At 44.6% G+C, this 22,563-nt stretch overlaps 2 protein-coding genes and 1 long non-coding RNA gene across 7 annotated transcripts in view; 1 reads left to right on the forward strand and 2 right to left on the reverse strand.

The window, feature by feature from the left end:
• Positions 1-5: 5 nt before the first annotated feature.
• On the reverse strand, positions 6-1,973 carry TMEM139 (transmembrane protein 139). Its single transcript, XM_084785013.1, has 4 exons — positions 1,847-1,973; positions 1,414-1,457; positions 650-911; positions 6-420 (listed from the first exon to the last, which is right to left on the reverse strand). The coding sequence occupies exons 3-4, from the start codon at positions 892-894 to the stop codon at positions 21-23; spliced, it is 645 nt and encodes a 214-aa protein (XP_084641139.1). The 5' UTR covers positions 895-911; positions 1,414-1,457; positions 1,847-1,973; the 3' UTR covers positions 6-20.
• The window catches only part of LOC311599262, a 63,842-nt gene continuing 42,666 nt past the window's right edge, over positions 1,388-22,563 (forward strand). For 2 of the 4 annotated variants that reach the window (XR_014779838.1, XR_014779839.1), the window contains exon 1: positions 19,424-19,485. This is a non-coding gene — a long non-coding RNA (uncharacterized lncRNA). Of the gene's footprint in view, positions 1,509-19,394; positions 19,486-22,563 lie in introns of those variants that run through there. The other 2 variants (XR_014779836.1, XR_014779837.1) reach the window with 2 other exon arrangements.
• On the reverse strand, positions 14,207-19,366 carry GSTK1 (glutathione S-transferase kappa 1). Of its 2 annotated transcripts, XM_084785010.1 has the most exons (8): positions 19,189-19,364; positions 18,643-18,724; positions 18,321-18,449; positions 17,595-17,695; positions 17,412-17,447; positions 15,779-15,895; positions 15,325-15,418; positions 14,207-15,027 (listed from the first exon to the last, which is right to left on the reverse strand). In XM_084785010.1, the coding sequence occupies exons 1-8, from the start codon at positions 19,258-19,260 to the stop codon at positions 14,978-14,980; spliced, it is 681 nt and encodes a 226-aa protein (XP_084641136.1). In that variant the 5' UTR covers positions 19,261-19,364; the 3' UTR covers positions 14,207-14,977. The 2 variants fall into 2 exon arrangements, with proteins under 2 accessions (XP_084641136.1, XP_084641137.1); XM_084785011.1 differs by lacking the exon at positions 17,412-17,447 and having other exon boundaries at positions 19,189-19,366.

Genomic DNA, 22,563 nt, shown 5'->3' on the forward strand with positions numbered 1-22,563 from the left:
ATGGGTTCTGAGAACATCACTTAGGGAAGGATCCATTTATCTTCATAGAAAACATCGTCGTCATCAGGGTGAGCAAAACAGACTTCATAGGCAGGGGGTGGAGTACTGGGCTCCACTTTGGGGGTCACCCTCAAGCTTTGCAGATCAGGGGCAGTGGACACAACCCGTGGACCCCTAAGTCGAAGAGCTCTTCCAGGATTTCCTCTGCGAGTCATTGTTCCCTCTGATCCCACTCGTCTTTTCAGCCTGCCTGTGCTAGGCCTCTCTGGTGGGCTAGGCTGCGCCTCCTCAACGCCTGGGTTTATGACACTGCTGTAAGGCGGTGGTTGCTCCGGCTCTTGGAGGTGGTGGTGCTGTGATTGCGAGTCCATCACCACCACAGCCTGTTCATAGGATGGCACCTCAAACGCTTCATTGTCCCTGTGGGAGGAGAAATATGCTCATTACTGATCACCTGAAAGGAGCCTCCGCCCCCCCCCCACTTCTTTTTTTCTTTTCCACTCTTGCAAAACACTCCTCTCTTATCTGCTGTTTCTCTTAATGATACCAGTGACAGAGGAAAGCAGTCTATGCTTACACTATGGGCATAGAGGGCACAAGGACCTAGGGGGTGTCTTCCTGTCATCCCATTCTTCTCAGATTGACTCACCGTGCATTGCCTGCAGTCCCTGGATTCTCAGTCTGCCTTGAGCTCTGCGTTGATTGGAGGCACCGCTCCATAGCACAGGCTAGGAGGCAGGCAAAAAAGCAGAAGCCAGCCAAGCAGAGGAAGAAATAAGCAACAGGGGCAACATTGGGCTGTAAGACCAGTAAGGCCAGACCCAGGAGGAGTGAGGCACTGCTCAGGAAGAGAAACGGTTGCTTCAGTTTCCCCCACACCTGCCTTGGCACCATGGCCCCTCTCAGGGCACCTGCAGAAAGACACGTAGTAGTTGTGTGTTAGCCAGTGATTGGCCCACAGCAGTCCGGAACCCCAAAGTAAAAAGATTATGCTCCTCTATTTGGGTCCCGGTTTTTCAGTCTGAAACAAATGATCTTCAGAGCCTCTTCTGGTTCGTTCCATCATGTTCTGTAGGTTATTGGTGTGAAAAGCTGGGAAACTAGTTCAATTCTGATTCTCAGCTCTCATGGGACTTTATTTTGCCACTGCACTACCTGCATTCTCCCTCCCCCTCCCCCATCTGCCCTGCCCCTCTTTCCTGCACCCTCCCTTCTGGCTTCCGACTCCACCATGCAGGATCTAGGGCTAGTCTCCTGTGGCTTCCAGTGCACACAGGCATCTCTGGAATCCTGCTGATGGGTCACGCTTTGCCCTTTTTCTGATCTGGGCAGACTTCCATCCTTTTCTTCCCCGCCAGAGGGGCCCCAGTTGTGACCCTGCTGGACAGAGGAAATGGACAACAAATCACTCACCTGTCAGCCTGACTTTTGCTGTCACCGTTGAGTCAGCCCATGCTCTGGATGGAGGACAATGTGAATCCAGATACAACAAGGCCACGGGACACCAAGTAAGTGAGAAAGAATCTTAGAAAGGCCTAAGGCAGCCACCAGAAATCCTAATGACTCTTCTACACACTACCATTGGCTCGACCCAAGCCTCCTCCCCTAAGCCACTAAACTCAGATTTCAAGTTCCCTGCAAGCACAGAGGCTGGGAGGCGGGTGGTAAGGGGGACACCTTTTCTCTGAGAAAATAGCAAGAGCTCACACCAGGCAAACACCCTGCCAGCTTCATAAACTAGCAGCAGCGAGAGCTCAAGAGCTCGCAGACCCTCTCCGCCCACAGCAGCCCAACTACCGCGGCGTGCGCCCCGCCCCTTGTAGAGGCCCCAGGAGCTCGGGCTCACCTGTCTCCCGGGGACGCTGAAAACCTGTTGCGGACCTAGAATGCTGGGGCAGAAGGCGGAGCCCACTTGCCCCACCCACTCTTCTGCCCTAATCCTTTCCTCAAGCCCTGTCTTTCTCCACCTCTGTCTCCCAAGACTGACCTCCGGCTACTGCTCCACCTTAATTTCCACTTAACCTACCAGTAAACCCTATCTCCTCCCACTCCCAATGGTCTTCGTACTTAGGACTCGAGTTGGAGTTAGTCTTTCCCTCGTCCTACTCAAGCGTCTTGAGTGCTAATCACAATGCTAAGCACAAAGAGCCTTTTGATTATCTCTCCTGAAAGAATGGGACAGGCCTTGGTATGTTGACACTGCTGTGCACAGAGGGAGCCGCGGTCGAAACTGGAGTAGCTACACCATACCTCTGTCGCTAAATCTGTGGGTTCTTTATCTCAGGAAGCGTCAGAGGTGTGCTGTTGCTTCCCAGCAGGTTCCCAGCCTGCTTTTGGAGTCTGCACTGTGTCACCACACCCTCCCTTTCTCTGCCCTAGCTTTTACCTGGTTATATAGTGGGTTTTTTCCCCCTGTTTCTTTACTGTTCTCCTTTGAGCTTTACAAGAAAAGTGACTCTTTTCGGTGTTGGTTGAGTCCTTGAAAGTAAGTGGATTCTTGGCTCTGGGTAGCGCCACACCGTTGAGTTTATGCTTTGATCAGGAGCTGTCCCCACAAAGAGCTTCATCACACCGCATGGATCCTACAGCTGTGGTAGCGCTCTAGTGGCGGGTCTGGGTTGTGAGAACGTGTGTGTGTGTGTGTGTGTGTGTGTGTGTGTGTGTGTGTGTGTGTGAGAGAGAGAGAGAGAGAGAGAGAGAGAGAGAGAGAGAGAGAGAGAGAAACGAAGAAGAAGAGAGTAAATATGGATATGAAAAATGAACATATCTGAGTAGTAGTATATGTGGGTAGTGGTGGGACTTGCTAGCGAGCGGCTGCCCAAGATTGCTCTGGAGGAAAGGTTGGGGCATGGCAGGCTACAGTTAGTACCCGTGTGAGGTGTATCTCTATATAACGTAGGAATGGGAGCAGGAAGGACAACTTGTAGTTAGGTTGCTTGTTTGTCCAGTTTCCTTACTATTCAGCTCATATGGAGAAAGTATAGCTGGAAGTCAGGCTGAAGCCCTCAGTTAATACTCCAGGGGAAGGAAGTTGTTGAGGAGGCCTCGGTATAAAAATTGTAAGTTATCTTAAAGTGTGAGGGAGAGGAATGGGGTAAGAGGCAAAGGGCCAGAGGCTATGGGTGTGGGTAGGAGTGTCCATGGCATGACGTCCTGGCTGTGCTCCGAGTGGGAGAGCTGGAACCTCTTAACTCAAAGCCCTTGGTTGCCAGGGGGAGGCTGTAGCCTTGAGAGCTGCTAACTGTGATGAGCACTATAAGTAAATCAGAGTCCGGACTCCGCAATCTGTGTCCCTTAGTTCTCTAACCCAATAATCTGAAACCAACAGCATTAGTTTCAAAAAGTTATAAAATATTTAAAAGATAAAGGAAAATGATTATTAATCTTGATATCATTTCAAAGTTTTATAATTCTAGGCGGTTCACAAGACAGACTGTACTCTGGCTCGTACTAGTGTACATTCATGGCTTTTCAACTTTAAACTCTTTTGGAAATTAGGTAGCATATATTTCATTTGATGATAAAGTCTTTACTATTGTAATTTCTAGTTAGGGATCAAACTCAGGACCTTGCATCTACTATGCAAACACACTGACCTATGCATCCTCAGACCAACTAGGTTATTTCTAACATCTATGAAACATTTTAGTGAATGGCTATGCTGTAATTCTGTTAACATATCTCTCTGAAGGGTTACTTAAACCCTCCTATTTTATTCACCTCTGTCTTTAAAAATGATTCCAGAAGAGATAGCAAGGAGGCTAGTGATTGCCAGGGCCAGAGTAACAGAGGGAGGAGCTAATGAGCAATTATTATTGTATGGGTTTTTTTTTAATTTTGTTTTTGTTTTTTATTTTTTTATTGTTCTGAGACAGGGTGTCTTTGTGTAGCCCTGGATGTCCTGGAACTCACTCTGTAGACGAGGCTGGCCTTTAACTCACAGAGATCCACATGCCTCTGCCTCCTAAATGTTTGGATTAAAGGCATGTGCCACCACAGACCGGTTTGTTTTTTTTGTTTTTTTTTTATACATTTATTTATTTTTTGTGCAGTGCCATGACACTTTCTGGTGTTAGACAGTGGTGGTGAATTGTGTATTTCAAAGACTACTCAGTGCACTGAACAACTTCTTATATGTACTTCCCCCTAGTTTATATGGTTTGAATGATGAACTCTGAGAAATGAATGAAATCTAATGTAAGTTTTTTTTTTTTACTGAAGAGCAAATAGATATGAAAGCTTTTATTGCCTTGAATACAAGTGGCCAAAATGTTCTCTAACATTTTACCTTTCTTTTTATACTTCCCTGTGGCTGTGATGAGATATCGGCTAAGGCAATTTAAGGGAGGAAAAAATTATTTTGACTAAGGGCTTAAGGGTACAAGGTCTTTTATGATGGGAAAGATATGGCTGCAGAGGGTTGCTCATATCTGGGTGGATCAGGAAGCAGGGACAGGGGAATGCCTCTGTTCATCTAGCTTTCTGTTTACCCTCCAATTTTTTATTCTGTCTGAAACCCCAGCTCGTTGCTGGGGCTGCCTAGAGTCAGGGCAGGTCTTCCCTCCCAGTTAGTCCTCTCTGGAAACACCCGTAGACACACCTGAAGTGTGTCCCACTAACTCCTGAAGTGTGCCCCATTAACTCCTAAGAGTTTTAAAACAAAACCAAGTAAAATTCACCACCACAGGATCTTATTTAGCCTTTGATTGATCCAGCTGAGTCCCACTTACTCCCTGTGTCCATTAGTCCCACATCATCTTTGTTTTTTTAAAGATTTATTTATATTACGTATATAAACACTCTATTTGTAAGTATGCCTACAGGCCAGAAGAAGGCATCAGATCACATTATAGATGGTTGTGAGCCACCATGTAGTTGCTGGGAATTGAACTCAGGACCTCTGGAAGAGCAGACAGTGCTCTTAACCTCTGAGCCATCTCTCCAGCCCAGTCCCACATCATCTTAGGGAACTGTCTTAGTTAGGGTTTCTACTGCTGTCTTACACACCGTGATCAAAAGCAATTTGGGGAGAAAAGGGTTTATTTTATCCTACAACCCTCAGGTCATACTCCACCAATGAAGAAAGTCAGGGCAGGAATTCAAGGCAGGAACCTGGATGCTGAACCATGTAGGAGTGCTGCTTACAGGCTCACTCCTTGCAGATTGCTTGTCTTACTTCTGTATACAATCAGAAACCCCTGTCCAAGGTTGGCACTGCCCACAGTGCGCTGGACCTTCCTATATCCGTCATTTTTAGCATTCTGCTTCAGTCCGCCTTCCTGTGATGTCGTTGCTTACCTGCCACGGGGGCGTGACCCTGCCAGGGCCATATAAAGGACAGACCCTCCACATGGTGGGTGTCTCTCTCTCTCTCTTCCCCCTCTACCTGCTCTATCCTCTTACTTTCTTTCCTTCTCCCTCTCCTTCTGTCTCTCTCTCTCTCTCTCTCTCTTCCTCCCTCCCTCCCTCCCCCTCCTCTCTCATTTGGGGTACCCCTCCTCTCCCCCCATGCTCATTTAAGAAGCTCCTCTGCAACATATCTGGCATCTGGTACCTTACTACCTTACTACACCTTATTACCTCACATCTTACTGCCTTAATTATTAGTCATAACAATCATTAATCGAGAAAAATGTTCCCATAGGCTTGCCTGCAGGCCGATGGGAAGGAGGCATTTTCTCACTGAGGTTTCCTTTTTCCAGATGATGCTAAATTGTGTCAAGTTGACAAAATAAAGCAAAAACAACAGCATCAGCCAACCAAACAAATGAAAAAGTAACCAAGACAGGGATAATGGAGTGGTAAGCAGATGAGATAATAGATTCTTGATGCGATTGCCAGGTAGTGTGATGCAGCTGTCCTCTGCTTTGTGGCTATTTCTGTGGCCTCTTAGTTCTTCAGCGTTCTGGTTTTCAATCTGGATCTCCTTTATAATTGTGGCTAATGTGTAAGGTGTTTGTTGTGCACTTCTCACTGTGTTGAAAACATAAAATAAGAAATTTACAATATGTATAACATGAAATAATTACTGTGCTTATTTCCACTTTATGGATGAGGTCAGAAATTTAATGATTATAGCGGCTGGGGATGTAGTTCAGTTGGTAGGTCAGTGTGTGTGTGTGTGTGTGTGTGTGTGTGTGTGTGTGTGTAGGGCCCTAGGTTGATTCCCCAGTAGGGCTTGAACTGGATGTAATGGTGCATGTCTGTAATTACAGCACTCAGGATAGAAGCAGGAGAATCAGAAATTCAAAGTAATTTTCAAATATGGAAAATTTAAGACCACTGGTTTGGGCTAAATGAGACTCTGTCTCAAATAAAACAGGGAACACAAAAGGCAGAGGTGGGGTTGACGACAACCCAATGTTTAATCACTGTATACCCCCACCAGATGATTTGGGTGACACTTACAATGACTTCATAAAAGAGCCTCTGACATTCTGCAATTATTATTCTGCTTTTCCCTGAGGAATTGTTAGCTGAAATAGTTCCTCCTGTTTGGCATCATGAGCAAAGGCTGGCACTCAGACAGCAAGACAGGAAAGGATATTACCAGAAGATAAAATAAGAGTGCTAATGTGTGAGGCAGAGTGAGGAAGTGATGAGTGCAGTAGTACATCAAGATGCTACCCTTCCATCACCTAATTCCTACTGGATAGGCATGGATTCAAAGCTAAGGGTTCCTTTTAAAGCATACTGCAGTTTGGACAGAATGCTCATTGAAGGGTGATTGGGCCAGGAGAACGCTGACTGCATTAAGAGATTGCTCCGTTGATGCCTTCATAGCTGAATACATTCTGAGGGAGGGCCTCATTGAAGGAAGTAGGTGTCGGGACCATGCCTTTCTCTTTCTTTTTGCTTTTTGGCCACGAGGTGAGCAGCCTCATGCTTTGGCCACTTTTCCTCAGCCTAAGCCAATGGGCACAGCTGACCTGAACCTTCCGACACCTTCTAAGGTAATTTCTCTTCGCATGTTTTGTTACAGGGTGAGAAGGCTGACTCACACATCATATATATATATATATATATATATATATATATATATATATATATATATATATATATATTTGAATAGAAATAATTGATTGGGCTGACAGGAGACCCCGCTTTAAAAAAGGGTCTTGTTTGGTCAGGTCACAAGCCTGTTAGGTAAGGCTCGTTTTCATTTTCATCCTCCTGAGGATCCAGCCAGTTAGGATAAAGTGAATGAGTTAGAACCAAATGCGCTTTGACCTGTGAGTTCAACCATGGTTCTTCTTCGATAATCCCTTACTACTTCCTCAGAGCTGTAAATCCTCCAGTGTGGAAGGGTGAATGCATGGTCTCACCCTCCAGAACAAGGCTTAATATTGCACGACGTTCCCTAGGAAGGAATGGCATGGGCAGTGGGGTGTAGGCAGCCAGTCTAACTCAGGTATTCACTAAGCCACCCAAAGCTTTAATGGCAGTTGAGAACTTGATCACGGTTGTTGCCCAGAGGTCTTAGTCTAATGTTAGCATTGTGTTTACTGCAAATTCAACAGAGATGGAGAGAGACCCACTAAGTAGCCAGGAGTGGAGGGCACAGGCCTGCAATCTCCAGCACTCCACAGGCCGAAGGAGGAAACTCATGACATCCAGGCCAGCCTGGGTGACTCATTAAGACATTGTATTGAAAAAAATAAATAAGTAAACAAACAAATAAATAGACGAGGGAGTTGCATATCCATGCATCCCTAAATGCCGGCAAGCAGAAGGCCTCAGGATTAAGGATGCAGTTTAGAGTCTGACAAACCTGGTTTCAAATCTCAAAGCTCTCTCTTACAGATGCTGTCAGGACTCTGGGTTGGGTTTCTGACCATCGGTTTCTAATCTATAAACCTTTGAAAATAAGCCTTTGCTTATTAGTGCTTTCCCACCCAGAGCCTCCCACTGGTTTGCTGAGCTGTGGCTAAATCGAGGTTGGAGTGTAATGGGTGTGTCTGTGTGTGGCCAGCAGAGGGCACCATCTTGTCAGTGGAGCCTGACTTCATTGAGGAGCACTTGTTTACACAGTGCAGAGCAAGGCCGGGCTAACCTCCCAGAGGAACTACCTAGAGAAGTAAGCTGTTTGATTTTGGTCTCCAGGGTTTTGTGAAGCGTGCGGAATGATAAGACACTCGTAGGATTTAAATAATGATAAATGATGGTCTGAGAAAGCATCAATCTGTATGTTAACAAATCAAAAATCTCTTTCACCAAAGTGTATTTATGGTATACTATTCGTAGGTAAGAGAATTATAGTAAAAAGAAATTCTTTCTACCTCCAAATTTCCCTCAACTTCAGTATCTCTCCCTAAAGGCCATCAATTTGCCCAACCAAAGCCCATGGACAGGTAAAAATTGATACAACCTCCCGGAATGTATTCAGAAGGATGCTATTAATATTGATTTTTTTTTGCTTTTCCATGTAAACTATACATTAGAGATTATTCTTTATCAGTGTGAACACACCATTTTATTATTAAATATTGGAAACAGAAAAAATAATTTTATAGCAAATACATATACTCACCACATGTTTTTACTATCAACACTATATTGTGCTGGATTTGTTACACAAATATACGTTGGTTTATTATTTTATCCATTTTTCAATGCATCTTGGTTTTTGGTACATTTCAAAGGGATCTGCAGACGTTAATACATTTCTGACTAAATACCTCAGCACGAACAAAAAGTAGAGTTCAGTGTTTGTAAACTTTTCCTTCTCCCATGAAACACAAAAATTTTAAGGAGGTCACTTCCTGACTTTTTGACAGACATCCACCTGTAAGACCAAGTGTTAATTCAAGTGCAAAGCACTATGCTATCCTAGAAAGCATCTTCCAGGCCCTTCCCAGTCAATTATAAAGGTGTACATTATTTGCTTCCCATCTTTTAAAATATTGACATACTATATATAGCATAAGCCACAAGTGTATAATTTTATTCTCTTTTAAGGGAACTATTCATTTGGTCAATGACTTTCCAAATGATAACCGTTTAGAATGCATTTAGGATTTTACAATCAATATCTTTTTATATCTGTCTTTGTATGTGTAGATAAGCTCGTTTTTTCTTTGTAATATATCCATATTAAAATTTTGGACACAGGGTGTCTATGTAGTACATAACAGCTCTGTCTTGAGCATCTTGCCTCAGCTTTCCAACAGCTGACCTTCCAGGTAGGAGCTTTGAAAATGAAATTTTTAGTTGGTATAGACAAATCACCCTCCACCCACTTGAGCACTTTGTAGTCTAAGAGTACCTTTGATTCAGAGAAGTACCTGCTCCTTCATACCTCAAGAACGTGTTAGCAAACTTAGATTTAACAAACTTTTTTTTCTCTTACACTTGCTATGCCTACGCTGTAAGGTACAGGTAACAGCTTAATGTTGAAACTCACTGGCAGGGAGCTTAGCATCCGTCATGGAAAGATGGGAAGCTGTACAGCAGGAGATGAAACGAGAAGTGCTGGAGGGAAGGTACAAAGTGCTACTGTGGTTCAGAGAAGGGACTGAGTCCTGGGAAGGGTGGAGATTGGGAATATGCCAGAAAGCTGATTCACATTCCTTTTATGGGTGTCTCAGTCATTAACCTGGAAACGGAAATAAACAATTGTCTTGCCATTGGATGCATAGATATTGATTAAATAACTCATGATCTTCTCATCTCTTGATTTTTTCCCTCAAGAACCCCCCTCCATCCTCTTCCTCCTCTTCTTCAAGTCTGACATCAGGTGGAGCTAACTATACCTCAGAACATGGCTGAGAAAAGGAGTTATAATTCTTTCTCCTTCTCTGCCTTCTACTTTTCTCCTTCTCCTTCTCCTTCTCCTTCTCCTTCTTCTTCTTCTTCTTCCTCTCTCTCCCTCTCTCTCTCTCCCTCCCCCCCTCTCTTTCTTGACTTTTTTTTCTTTTTGGATTTTCAAGTCAAGTTTTCGCTGTGTAGCCTTGGCTGTCCTGTACTCACTTTGTAGACCATCACAGAGATCTACCTGCCAATGCCTCCCATATTGCTGGGATTACAGGTGTGCACCATCACCGCCTGGTTTATTTTATTTTATTTTATTTTGTTTTTTGTTTTTGTTTTTGTTTGTTTGACACAAGGTCTCTCTATGTAGTCCCAGCTATCATGGAACTTGCTATATAGTCCAGGCTGCCCTCAAATACTGAGATCCTTCTGCCTCTGTCTCCCAAGTGCTTGGATTTAAAGATGTGTGTCACCATGGCTGCCCAGTTATTTCTTGAGCGATGGTAACACTCTGGAAACATGTGGACTTAGATGTTAGTGACCAATTTCAAACTTAGACTCAACAAATAAACATTTAAATGAGTAAAGACATTTCTTTTTTTAACAGTAGGCATCAATCACGACTGAAATGGCATCACACCAAATGTTTCATCACATAATTTCCATGTCCTTTATACAATCCAAGTAAATAAAAGAGTTGATCAGATCCAAGCCAATGGTTTTAGTCTTTCCTAAATCCATTGAAGAGACTGTACCCCTGTTTGAGAGGCCTAGCATGAGGAAATAGGAATTCCCCTGACCTCCTACTCTGGGGTCTGAAGGGTCATTGCTTCTGCCATTACTATTGTGTGTGCTTAGGAATAACAGGTGAATGGAGAAAGGCTGTATATCCTTTGAGAAGGAAAAGGATATTGGGCTCCAAACTCTAGTCATCCACAGACTCCCATTTCTCAGTCTTCTGGCCTCCCCTGATGCTCCAGTTCCTGCAATCTGCACTTGAATTCTGTACTTACTGACTTCTCCTTCTCCTTTGACCTGGATCCCTCCTAGTTATTGCTACGTCAGCTCCATCTTTTCTCTCTCATTTTCTTCCCTTTCAACAGCTTTGCTTCACTTTACTGAGATGATGTACTCAGTATGTATTATATGCTTCCAGGACTGGGAACATAATATGTATGTGTGGAGTGGGAGTCCTTTGCAAAATGAAAATGTAGGTCAATGAATTTTAAAAATATGGAAATCCAGTAGCTAGGATGTATGCCTTTGCTCTCAGGAGTCTTGAGGCCGAGGCAAGAGGATCTTACATTCCAGGTTAGCTTGGGATGGGTAGTGAGATGCTGCCTCAACATTTTCCTCAAAAAATTATGAAGCATTTCAATATGATGATAGCAAGCAATAAGCCACTTCTAGGCCATGTGAATACTTATTTGCAATCCTTTGAAACTAGCCTTGCATTGTTGAGCAGGGAGAGATGTGGAGTATTTGGAACTGTAATCTCCCTACATGTATTTTAAAGTTTTGACATACGAATATATATTTGTAGGGTACAATGTTTTGATATATGTAGACACCGTGGAAAGGTTGCAGTGAATTTATTAACATCACCTATCTTTCCATGCAAAGAAAGGATTTTATATAAATTTTGTTTGCAACTTGGAAATAAATCTAGCCATTTGCATGTTATGCAAAAAGTCTTGAAAATTCATTCTTTCTGTTGAACATAAGCCTTGTAGCATTTAGCCAATATCTTCCCAGCATCCCCCTCATCTCTGTCCTGTCCTGTTGTACCTCACTTAAGACTGACATTGAGAATCTTCTATATACTTCTTATTGTCTTCCTTATCCATCCATCCATCTATCCATCCTCCCACCCACCTTCCAACCCATCCATCCTCTCTTCCTTTCTTTCATCCATCAGTTTCATACTCTATAGGCCAGGGAGGCCTCAAACTCACAATTTTGTTGCCCCTAACTCTCAGGTGCTGTAATTACAGTTGTGTACCCCAACACCTAGCTCGACTTTTAGACTGTCTCTGTGAGACCATGCAGCACATTTTTGTCCTTTTGAACCTGGCTCATTTGAAAGAGAATCTTGTCTTCCAGACTCAGCCAGCTTTCCAAGTTCTTTCTATTTTAGAAGTTCTTTCTATTTTAACGGTAAGTAGTATTGTATTATAATACAGTACATTTTATTTATGCAACTATGAGTGGACATTGATTTCATATCCTCATGGCTGTGGATAATGCCCCAATGAATGTGGACGCACACATCTCTTTGACATACTGACTTCAATGCTTTTGTGCATATATCTAGGAGTGTTACTGCTGGATTATATAGTAGCTCTACTTTTGTTTGAGAAATAGTCATACTGTTTTTCAAGTGGCTGTCCTAATGGTAGCTACTCTTTCTGGCAAACCTGGGGGAAGGCTGGGAAGAGAGAAAGACCAGATAGAAAAATCCAAGTTCCATTGTCTTCAGGGGAAGGAGGTCTTAAGTAGATGGCCTACTTGTATATCCTAGCAGTTTCCAGGACAACCTTAAAGTCTGTTGTACAGCACATGTTCACTTTGCTCTTGGATAGAGGGAGTCACAGATGTCTACACACTTTTCAGCAGCTATGCTAATTAATTTCAATTGTCAACTGGTTGAGAGCTAGAATCACCTGGAGAGACTGGCCTCCAGGCATGCCTATTGGGAGATTATTTTGTTTAGGTTGAGATGGGAAGATGTGCCCACTGTGGGTGGTACAATTCACTAAGCTGGGATCCCTGATTGAATCAGAAGGAAAATGTGAGCTGAAAATGTTTCTCTCATCTTCCTGAGTATAGGCAAAAAGTAACTAGCTATTTCAGGCTCCAGCTGCTCTGACTTTTCCATCATGTTGGACTGCACCTCAAATCACGAGCCAAAATAAACCTTTCTTTCTTCAGTTATTTTCTCAGGGTATTGTATCACATCAACAGGTTTTTAGGTTAGAGGCCATGGCACCAGGCCAATATGCGCTTTCAGTTCCTGAGAAACCAAGGCACTCCCTCAGGCAGTAAAAAGTTTAGGCCACTTTGTGTTTCTATGTATGTTCCCTTAGAAGTCAAGAAAGCATGGAAGTTTGACAAGAAAATTGGTCTTAGACATTAAATCTGTGTACCCTGCATAGCTTGCAAATGTCCCTATATCCTGGCAATTACAACTGTATTGATCCTGGCAGTTGCCACTGTATTTTGTTTCTGATAAGAGTATAAAGTCTGATTGCTCTCAATAAATATCATCACAGCCTTGGTCTTGGTGTGATCTCTCTAGCCCGAGCCTGGTTTAATTTCTCATTGGCTATATCAGGTAACCTTGGGCCTGTAGGTAAGCATGGCACTTCTAAACTGAAATTTCTTCATTTTTTCATCTGTTTAAGACTATATTAAATTATCCTTTTGTGGGCTGGAAAGATGGCTCAGTGGTTAAGAACACTGACTGCTCTACTAGAGGTCCTAAGTTCAATTCCCAGCACCACAACTACCTATAATGGGATCAGATGAGCTCTTCTGGCATGTGGATGTCATACAAACAAAGCACTTATACACATAAAAAATAAATCTTTAAAAAGATTATTCTATTGTGGTATTTGATATGTAAATTATTGCTATGCATACAGTGTGTTTTAAAAATAAAAATTTCATTTATTTACTTGTGTTTGTATGTATACAGTCCCCTACCTGTATGTATGCCTGTAGGCCAGCAGTGGGCACCAGATCTCATCATATATGGTTATGAGCCACCTTGTGGTTGCTGGGAATTGAGCTCAGGACCTTTGGAAGAGAAGAAGGAGCTCTTAACCTCTGAGCCATCTCTCTAGACCCAGAGAACAACTTTTAAGAGTCGATTTTCTGTGTTCACTAAGAAGGTTCCAGGTATTCAGCTCAGATCATCAGGCTTGGCAGTTGGGACTTGTACCCACTGGACCATCCCACTGGCCCTAGCTACAGTGTTTGAATGAGGAAACAGTGCAGAGGCATGCATCACTATTCCTAAAACTGCACACTCACCCTTGTCTGGGTAGCCTTAACATACACAAAACTGCTCACTGATTTTCTCTGGCCTTATGCTTGTAAGCACTGGGTGTCTTCATAGTTTTTTTTTTTTTAATTCTATGTGAGCTGTCCATACTATAAGACTCCTTTGTAGAAGGAAATATTTCATCTAAGATGTACTTCTGGTTTTATACCACAGTGAACCTGGGTAAAGATGATTTTAGACCTCGGAAGATGTACAGATCACAGAAGAGAAGAGAATGTGATAGAAAGTAAAAGGGTGTGGGGGTAGGCGGTGGGGGAAATAGGATGAGAAAGTCAGAGGGAGAGAACGAGGAGAAACCAGCACAGGTGTAGCCTGATTGAAAGCTCTGTCCTTGGCTCCCACCAGGGGTCCAAGTGTGGGCTCAGGTTCAGAACAGAGAGTACAATATCAAAACGCAGAAGTCTCTGTTTATTGAGCAGTAGGCAAAAGACAGAAGTAGGCATTTAGGTGAGTAGGTGGCGGAGGGCAGCATGGAAAAGCTGAAGACACTTAGGAGGGAACAGGCACCAGAGCAGGCTGGGCACAGAGGCCCAATGTACTCTTAGGAGCTCAGGGATATGAAAGATTAAAAGCACTTCTCCAGGTCACAGCAAGGCCAGAGGCTGCCTTGTATTGGTTCTGCTGGTCTGTGTAGCTAGACTCAGAAGAAACATCTGAGCAAAGCCAGACTTTTTGCTGGCTTTCTCCACCGCTCAGAGTTTCAGGGTCTCCCAGGCTGGACAGAGACAGCAAATGTCAAGCTGATTTTTTTTTGCTGCTAGGTCTGATGAGCTATATTTTCTGTCTTTGGTAGACAAGAGGAAAGGGGGACTGTCTCGTGTACCTACCCCACCATTGCCCCAGAGGGCTCCTGGGAGTAAGGAGAGCTGTGAAGCCAGAAAGAGCTCTTCTTGTCCAACCTCTGGAGTGGGCAGCATGTGACCACAGGACCAAGGTACACCAACATCAGCTAGGCAGACACAGACCCAGAAAGGTTTTGTGTAGTGGCATCAGGTTTATTTTATGGGAATACAGACCGGAAGGGTTTTCACAAGGCACTTGTGAGGCACAGAAGTCGAAGCAGCTACACCTAAGGCTGGACTCCTGCTCCAGCTCCCAGGCCGCAGAAAGCAGCTTTTTATTTCCAGATGGGAAACTCAAATTTTCCTCTCTAAGGCAATCTTAAAGTCTGGCATTCAAGGTTGGGGGCACAGGTCCCATCCACTTCTCTTCTAGATAGAGAAAATGACAGATGTCTAGACATGGTTAGCAGGGGGACATGATCCCAGGGAGACGCAGGATCTTCCAGGACATGCTTGGCTTCAAGGTCTAGAAGGCTTCCTCCCCCGTCTCCCTCAATGCCATGTGGGGAAGACCTCCCGGCCCCATTCAACATTGATCAGCAGCAACTATATTAAGGCTTGTTTGCCAGAAATAGCAGGGACTCTTGATGCTGCTGCTCGGGTCATGTGATATAATGAGTGTTGGACTGGGGTCAAAAGGTCAAGAGAATGGAAACCTAAACTTACCTAGCAGGTAAGCTAGCAACTCCATGCGGTCAGACCCAAATAGCATGTAGCTTTTACCATCCACATGGGCAACAGTGACGGGCAGCCCAAAGGCCTAGAGAAAACAGAGTATACGAAGGAAGGTAGGAGAACAGGTGCCCATTAGATGGAGGTCCAGTGTTTTCAGGAGATAAAGAAGAGAGCCAATAAAATGTCTGCTAAGGGGCCTGTTGGCTGAAGGCATCTACTCAGCTCTACCTATGTGGCACATAGCTGCTTTCTTTAAAATCCACCCTCTACCTCTTTGCCTTTCTTGACTCTGCTTTGGGGGAGGAAGGGAGCACATGACACAGTTTAGGAAAGCCAGGGAGCACTCATGATGGGGAGGATTCAGCTAACAGGAGCATCAGCACCCATGGTGGCATTACTTCTCTACCGTTAGACAGGGGCTGGGAACACACGCGTCCTTACCCACCCCGTATTTGCAGGCTGCCTCTGTGGTCTCCTTGAGCTTGTTCTTCACCTGTTCTGAGTGCATCTTCTCCAGGACGTTTTGGGCTTGCTGGGCAGACATTCCTGCCTTCTCTGCTGCCTGGGGAGACAAGGAAGAGCAGGCAGGTAGGGCCGTGTGGTGTGTGTGGGGGCGAGAGGCAATGCTATTCTGTTCCTTCTCTGCTTTCACATTTTACTGGAAAGACCTTTGCCCAACCTTAAATAACAGCTTATCTATCCTAGTCAAGATAAATTGTCTCCTATCCCATTGTCTTGAGGTCAGTGGGAAAGGCAGAGGGTGCAAAAAGTCATAGTCACAGAGACAGCACAAGAGGGGACCACACAGAGCAGCTGGCCTCACGTTTCCATTTCACAGTGAGGGCACAGCAGTCAACAGCCATTTCTCACTTGCGCAGAGGTGCCCAGTTTGTCAGTAGCAGCACTGACTGCCATGTTCCTAGCTTCATATCCAGAGTGTGATCTTCCCTCTGCCTCCAACGTCCTGACAACCTTAGGCTGGGTTCTGAGTCCTGTACAGTTTCCTGAGTATTTGTGGAGCGTAGTCATGGCTCCAGCTCCCTGCTTAGCTTCCAGACAATGAGGGGGTTCAGATTCTGATGCTTGGTAAAGTTTAGAAGTAGTGGCTTTTCAACCTGGCATCTCCTGAGCAACTTTTCAAAGTCCCAATGTGAAGGCCATTCCCTAGGTGATGACATCAGCCTTTCTGGGGGTGACACTGGGCACTCCTGAGGATGTCAGTGTGCAGCCCAGGGTGAGCAGCTCTAAGTTGACCTCCTGTGAGCCACTGTCTCTCAATATTTAAATGAGAAGACTCTTGTGCAGAGGGGAGTGGATAAGCTACTGAGAGAAGTGGCTTGTTAAAAATACTCGCTAAATATTAAATAAATCCAGTGAAATTATGCATATATACACAGAAGCGCTTAAGAACTAAAGGATTGATTACTCCTAATCTGCTTCTCTAGTTTAGGAGTAAAAGGTTGTCTTATGTAATACACGAATGTATGTGTGAAATATTGTCTGGGTACAGGAGAAAAGTACAACTTTCTGTGTCTTGACTTAATCGCAAGGAACATGTAACTTTGAAAGCTCCACCCTGTCTGGCGTGTGCTTCCATGTGCTGAGCACTTTCCATTTGTTTCTTACTGAGCATCTGTTTAACTCTCACTTGTCAGTTATCTCCTTGTCTGTGTAAAGTCTCCTGCTTTGTAATAAGCATATATTAGCGACATTTGTGATGGGAATCCCCGGAGGCTTGCAGATGGAAGGCGCTATCCTTCACCATCTATGGCTCCCACACTGGTCTTCTCTCTCCCACTGACTTATTTCACTTCTTTCATCAAACTCATCTTGTTGCCGAGGCTGGGGATTGAACTCATGGACTCGAGCACCTTAAACACGTGCTGAGCTTAAGCCTACACCTGAGCTACAGCCCTAGCTCACACAAGACTCTTCAGAGAATCTTCTTAGCTCCAGCTTTACAGTAACTTATCCCCTCAGACACAGACTTTCTTCCTAAATCATTAGGAACCTTTCCTGTTCTCAGATTCCATGAGACAACAGTAGGGCGGGGCAGGGGGTACAGTCCAAACACTCACAGCAAGGATGCTCTGGGACTCGGTGATGTCTTCATCCTAAGAAGAAGAGGACACTTAGCAGGAAGGAAGTAGCGAGAGATGGGCCTGACAGCAGGAGCCTGTTTCTGGGCATTGGCCTGGGGAGAGTCAAAGTGTCATCCAGCTCCCGTCCCTTCCCTCCAGGATTCAGGGTCCAGCCCTTACCCGAGACCAGATGCGCATCCACAGCTCTCTGGACACCTTCTCCAGCATCTCTGGTTGCTCCATGCTCACAGCGGTGAGGAAGCGCATGGCATTTATACTTCCTGTGGGGCAAGGCATGTAGAGCTAAGATTCCTTGTTTCTCGATGGAGGACCTGCTTCTGAGACCCCCCCACCCCCGTCACTCCACCCCCCAGCTCAACTACCTGCTCAACTACCTGCAGTCTTAAATCCCAGTTTCTCATAATGGACTTCCACACTTATCCCTTTTTTCTGCCCTGCCCCCCCCCGCTCCCCCCCCCCCTCCCCCGCCATTATGGTTAGCAGATGCTGGGCTCTCTGCACAGGCATGCTTTATTTGTTGATCTTGTAAGAAAGCCCAGGCTTTTTATTCTTTTCTCCACTAGATCCTCAAACTGTTTCTGACCTGTTTCACTCTGTCTATCTATCTGACTGTCTGTCTGTCTGTCTGTCTATGTATCTATGTATCTATCTATCTATCTATCTTCTATTTCCTCTTAAGATTCTCCAACTGTTTCCTACTCTATCTATCTATCTATCTATCTATCTATCTATGTTTTCTTTCTATATGTATTTTCTATTTCCTCTGAAACTGTAATTATACATGGCTGTGAGCCACCATGTGGTTGCTGGGAATTGAACTCAGGACCTCCAAAAGAGCAGCCAGGTCTCTTAACCACTGAGCCATCTCTCCAGCCTCCTCCTCACCTTTCTTAAGAATCACACCAAAGAAATCCTTGGTCATTCTGACGGGAACCTGGAAGTGCTGCTCCAGAAGAGGAATCTCTTTGTGCATGTACTGACCTTTGCGGGGCACCATCGCAGGCGGTTTGTTCCCTGGTGGTGGAGAGTTAGACAATTGGTGAGAGAGAACTTGAGGGTCTCAGTCTGGGAGACTCCCTCCCCTACAGGGCAAACTACTAGCTTAGGAGGTGAGAGGTCTGAGGTCTGCTTACTCAGTGTGGTCAGGCCCCTCAGGCAACAGAAAACAACCCTCCTGGCACAGCTGGGAGGGCTTGTCCCTGCTTACCGCTGTCTTTCATGATCCCAGCGATTAGAGCTGGCCGCAACTGCAGCTTGATATTCCAGATGTGCTGGTATCTGCATAGGACCTACCCGTGCAGAGATAAGAAGGGGAGCTTGTGTGGCATTTGGAGAGGACAGAAGGCATAAGTGGCCTACAGGTCTGTGTGCTGGCTCTAAGTGCAGAGCAGGGATGGCCACTCCACACTGAACTGCTTGTTTCCAAAGGACAAAACTTTCAGCTCTTTGAGATAGACACCAGAATCCTTACTCCAGTGTATGGTTTCCACTCTGTAGAGCATCCTTGACCTAGCTTCATTGGAGTAGCCTTTGTTCTTTCTGGGCCCGTGGAAAGATATTTAACCGCCGTAAATCAGGACCCTACTTGGAGGAGCACAGTCCGGTTAAAGGCATTAAGTGAATTTCAGCTCGGAATGCTCTGTGCTTGTCCTAACCCTTAGGGCATCGCCAGAAATGTCTTTAGCAGGGTGCCCAGTGCCTACGTGTGCACTTGTCCCGCAGGTCGCAGCGCAGGAAGCGCCCCCCGTGTCACCTCAAAGCCCAGCCAGGAGTAGGGGGACAGCACGTCGTAGAACAGCTCCAGGTTGCGTGGCGGCGGCCCCATACTTCAGTGAAGGTAGAAAGCGAACGGGAGGCCCAGGTCCAAGGATGAGGCACAGAGTCCGAAGCAAGCAGCCAATTCCAGCCCGCGAACAGTAGGTGGGGCCGCTAAGGTCGCTAGTGCGCAGCCTCCGGGAGAGAACCCGCCCAGGGGTGTAGCGGGTGGACGAATAAGGGCGCGTTGCTGGGCGGAAGGGCGACGAGGGCAGAGTCTGAGGTAAATCTGCAGGTCAGAGAAAAATGAGCCTCTCAGGTATGCAGCCTTCAGAAAGCTGTAGAACCTTATATTCAGTGCGCAGGGATCCGAATTCGGAGGAGTGAAGAGGCTCTAATAAACGCAATTGTTATTTCTTTGCAGCTGCATGAGGGTTAAAGACCTAGCAGCTTTGTCTTTTTTGTCTGCTTCAGCTTTCTGCCTCAAGGTCTTCACAATGCATGTTTTAAAAATAAAAGTTTCATTTATTTACTTGTGTTTGTGAGTAGGCATGTGCATGCCAAAGTGCATGTTGCGTCTCTCTCTCTCTCTCTCTCTCTCTCTCTCTCTCTCTCTCTCTCTCTCTCTCTCTCTCTCTCTCTCTCTCTCTGTGTGTGTGTGTGTGTGTGTGTGTAGAGTGGCTCAGAGAGCAACTTTTTTCCTTCGTTTTTAAAGATTTATTTATTATGTATACAGTGTCCTACCTACATGTATGCTTGGAGGCCGGAAGAGGGAACCAGATCTCATCATAGATGGTTATGAGCCACCTTGTAGTTGCTGGGAATTGAGCTCAGGACCCCTGGAAGAGAAGAAGGAGCTCTTAACCTCTGAGCCATCTCTCTAGACCCTGAGAAAAACCTTTCTTTAAAAAAATATATTTTTTAAAAATTTATTCATATTACATCTCAATTGTTATCTCATCCCTTGTATCCTCCCATTCTTCCCTCCCTCCCATTTCCCCCTTATTCCCCTCCCCTGTGACTGTTCCTGAGGGGGATTACCTCCCCCTGTATATGCTCATAGGGTATCAAGTCTCTTCTTGGTAGCCTGCTAGCTATCCTTCCTCTGAGTGCCACCAGGTCTCCCCATCCAGGGGACATGGTCAAATATGGGGCAGCAGAGTTCGTGTAAAAGTCAGTCCCCACTGTCCACTCAACTGGGAAGAATGTCCTGTCCATTGGCTAGATCTGGGTAGGGGTTTGAAGTTTACTGTATGTATTGTCCTTGGCTGGTGCCATAGTTTGAGCAAGACCCCTAGGCCTAGATACGCACATCATAATGTTCTTCTTGTAGGTTTCTAGGACCCTCTGGATCCTTCTATTTCCCCATTCTCTCATGCTTCTCTCACCTAGAGTCCCAATAGGATGTCCTCCCCTCTGTCCCACTTTCCTGATAAGTGAAGACATTCATGGGACATGCCCCTTGGGCTAGTGTGCAGATACAAGTGAGTATATACCATTTGACTCTTTCTGCTTCTGGGTTAACTCACTCATTATGATCATTTTTAGCTCAATCCATTTATTCACACATTTCAGGAATTCCTTGTTTTTAATAGCTGAGGAGTATTCCATAGTGTATATGTACCACAGTTTCTTTATCCATTCTTCTACTGAGGCTGTTTCCATGTTCTGGCTATTATGAATAAGGCTGCTATGAACATGGTTGAGCAAATGTTCTCATTGTGTGCTGCAGCATCTTCTGGGTATATTCCAAGGAGTGGAATAGCTGGGTCTTGAGGAAGCCTTATTCCCATTTTTCTGAGATAGCACCAGATAGATTTCCAAAGTGGCTGTACTAGTTTGCATTCCCACCAGCAATGAAGGAGTGTTCCTCTCTCCCCACATCCTCACCAGCATGTGATGTCACTTGAATTTTTTATCTTAGCCATTCTGATGGATGTAAGATGGAATCTCAGAGTGGTTTTGATTTGCATTTCCCTGATGACTAAGGGGGTTGAGCATTTCTTTAAATGTTTCTCAGGCATTTGATATTCCTCTGTTGAGAATTCTCTGTTTAGTTCTGAGCCCCATTTCTCAATTGGGTTATTTGGTTTGATGGTGTTTAATTTCTTGAGTTCTTTATATATTTTGGATATTAGATCTTTGTCAGATGTAGGGTTGGTGAAGATTTTTTCCCAGTCTGTAGGCTATTGCTTTGTTCTGTTGGTAGTGTCTCTTGGCTTACAGAAGCTTCTCAGCCTCATGAGGTCCCATTTATTAATTGTTGACCTTAAGGCCTGGGCTGTTGGTGTTCTGTTCAGGAAGTTGTCTCCTGTGCCAATATGTTCCAGGCTCTTCCCCACTTTTTCTTCTAACTGACTTAGTGTCTCCTGTTTTATGTTGAGATCTTTGATCCACTTGGATTTGAGTTTTGTGCATGATGACAAATATGGGTCCAATTGCATTTTTTTACACACAGACCTTCAGTTAGACCAGCACCATTTGCTGAAGATGCCATCCTTTTTCCATTGAATAGATTTGGCTTCTTTGTTAAAAACCAAGTGACCATATGTGTGTGGATTCATATCTGGGTCTTCGATTCGATCCCACTGATCAACCAGCCTTTTGCTGTGCCAGTACCATGCTGTTTTAGTTACTGTTGCTTTATAGTACAGCTTGAGATCAGGTATGGAGATTCCTCTGGAGGATCTTTTATTGTACAAGATTGTTTTAGCTATTCTGTTTTTTTTTCCATATGAAGTTCAGACTTGAACTTTCAATGTCTTTAAAAAATTGTGTATGTATTTTGATAGGGATTGCATTGAATCTATAAATTGCTTTTGGTAAGATGACCATTTTTACTATGTTAATTCTCCCAATGCATGAGCAAGAAAGATCACTCCATCTTCTGGTCATCTTCAATCTCTTTCTTCAGAGTTTTGAAAATTTTTTCAAACAAGTCCTTCACTTACGTGGTTTGAGTAGCTCCTAAATATTTTATATTGCTTGTGGCTAACGTGAAGGGTGTAGTTTTTCCTAATTTCTTCCTCTGCATGATTGTCATTTATATATAGGAAGGCTACTGAGTTTTTTGAGTTAATGTTGTATCCAGCCAATTTGCTGAAGGTGTTTATCAGCTGTAGTTCTCTGGTGGAATTTTGGGGGTCACTTATGTACACTATCATAACATCTTGCAAATAGGGATAATTTGACTTCTTCCTTTCCCATTTGGATCGCCTTGATCTCCTTTTGTTGTCTTATTGCTCTGGCTAGAACTTCCAGTACTATATTGAAGAGATATGGAGAGAGTGGGCAGCCTTGCCATGTTCCCGATTTTAGAGGAATTTTATTAAGTGTCTCATCATTTAACTTGATTTTGGCTATTGGCTTGCTG

The sequence above is a fragment of the Acomys minous genome, assembly GCF_964271855.1.
Source record: "Acomys minous genome assembly, chromosome: 6".
NCBI classification, from domain to species: domain Eukaryota; kingdom Metazoa; phylum Chordata; class Mammalia; order Rodentia; family Muridae; genus Acomys; species Acomys minous.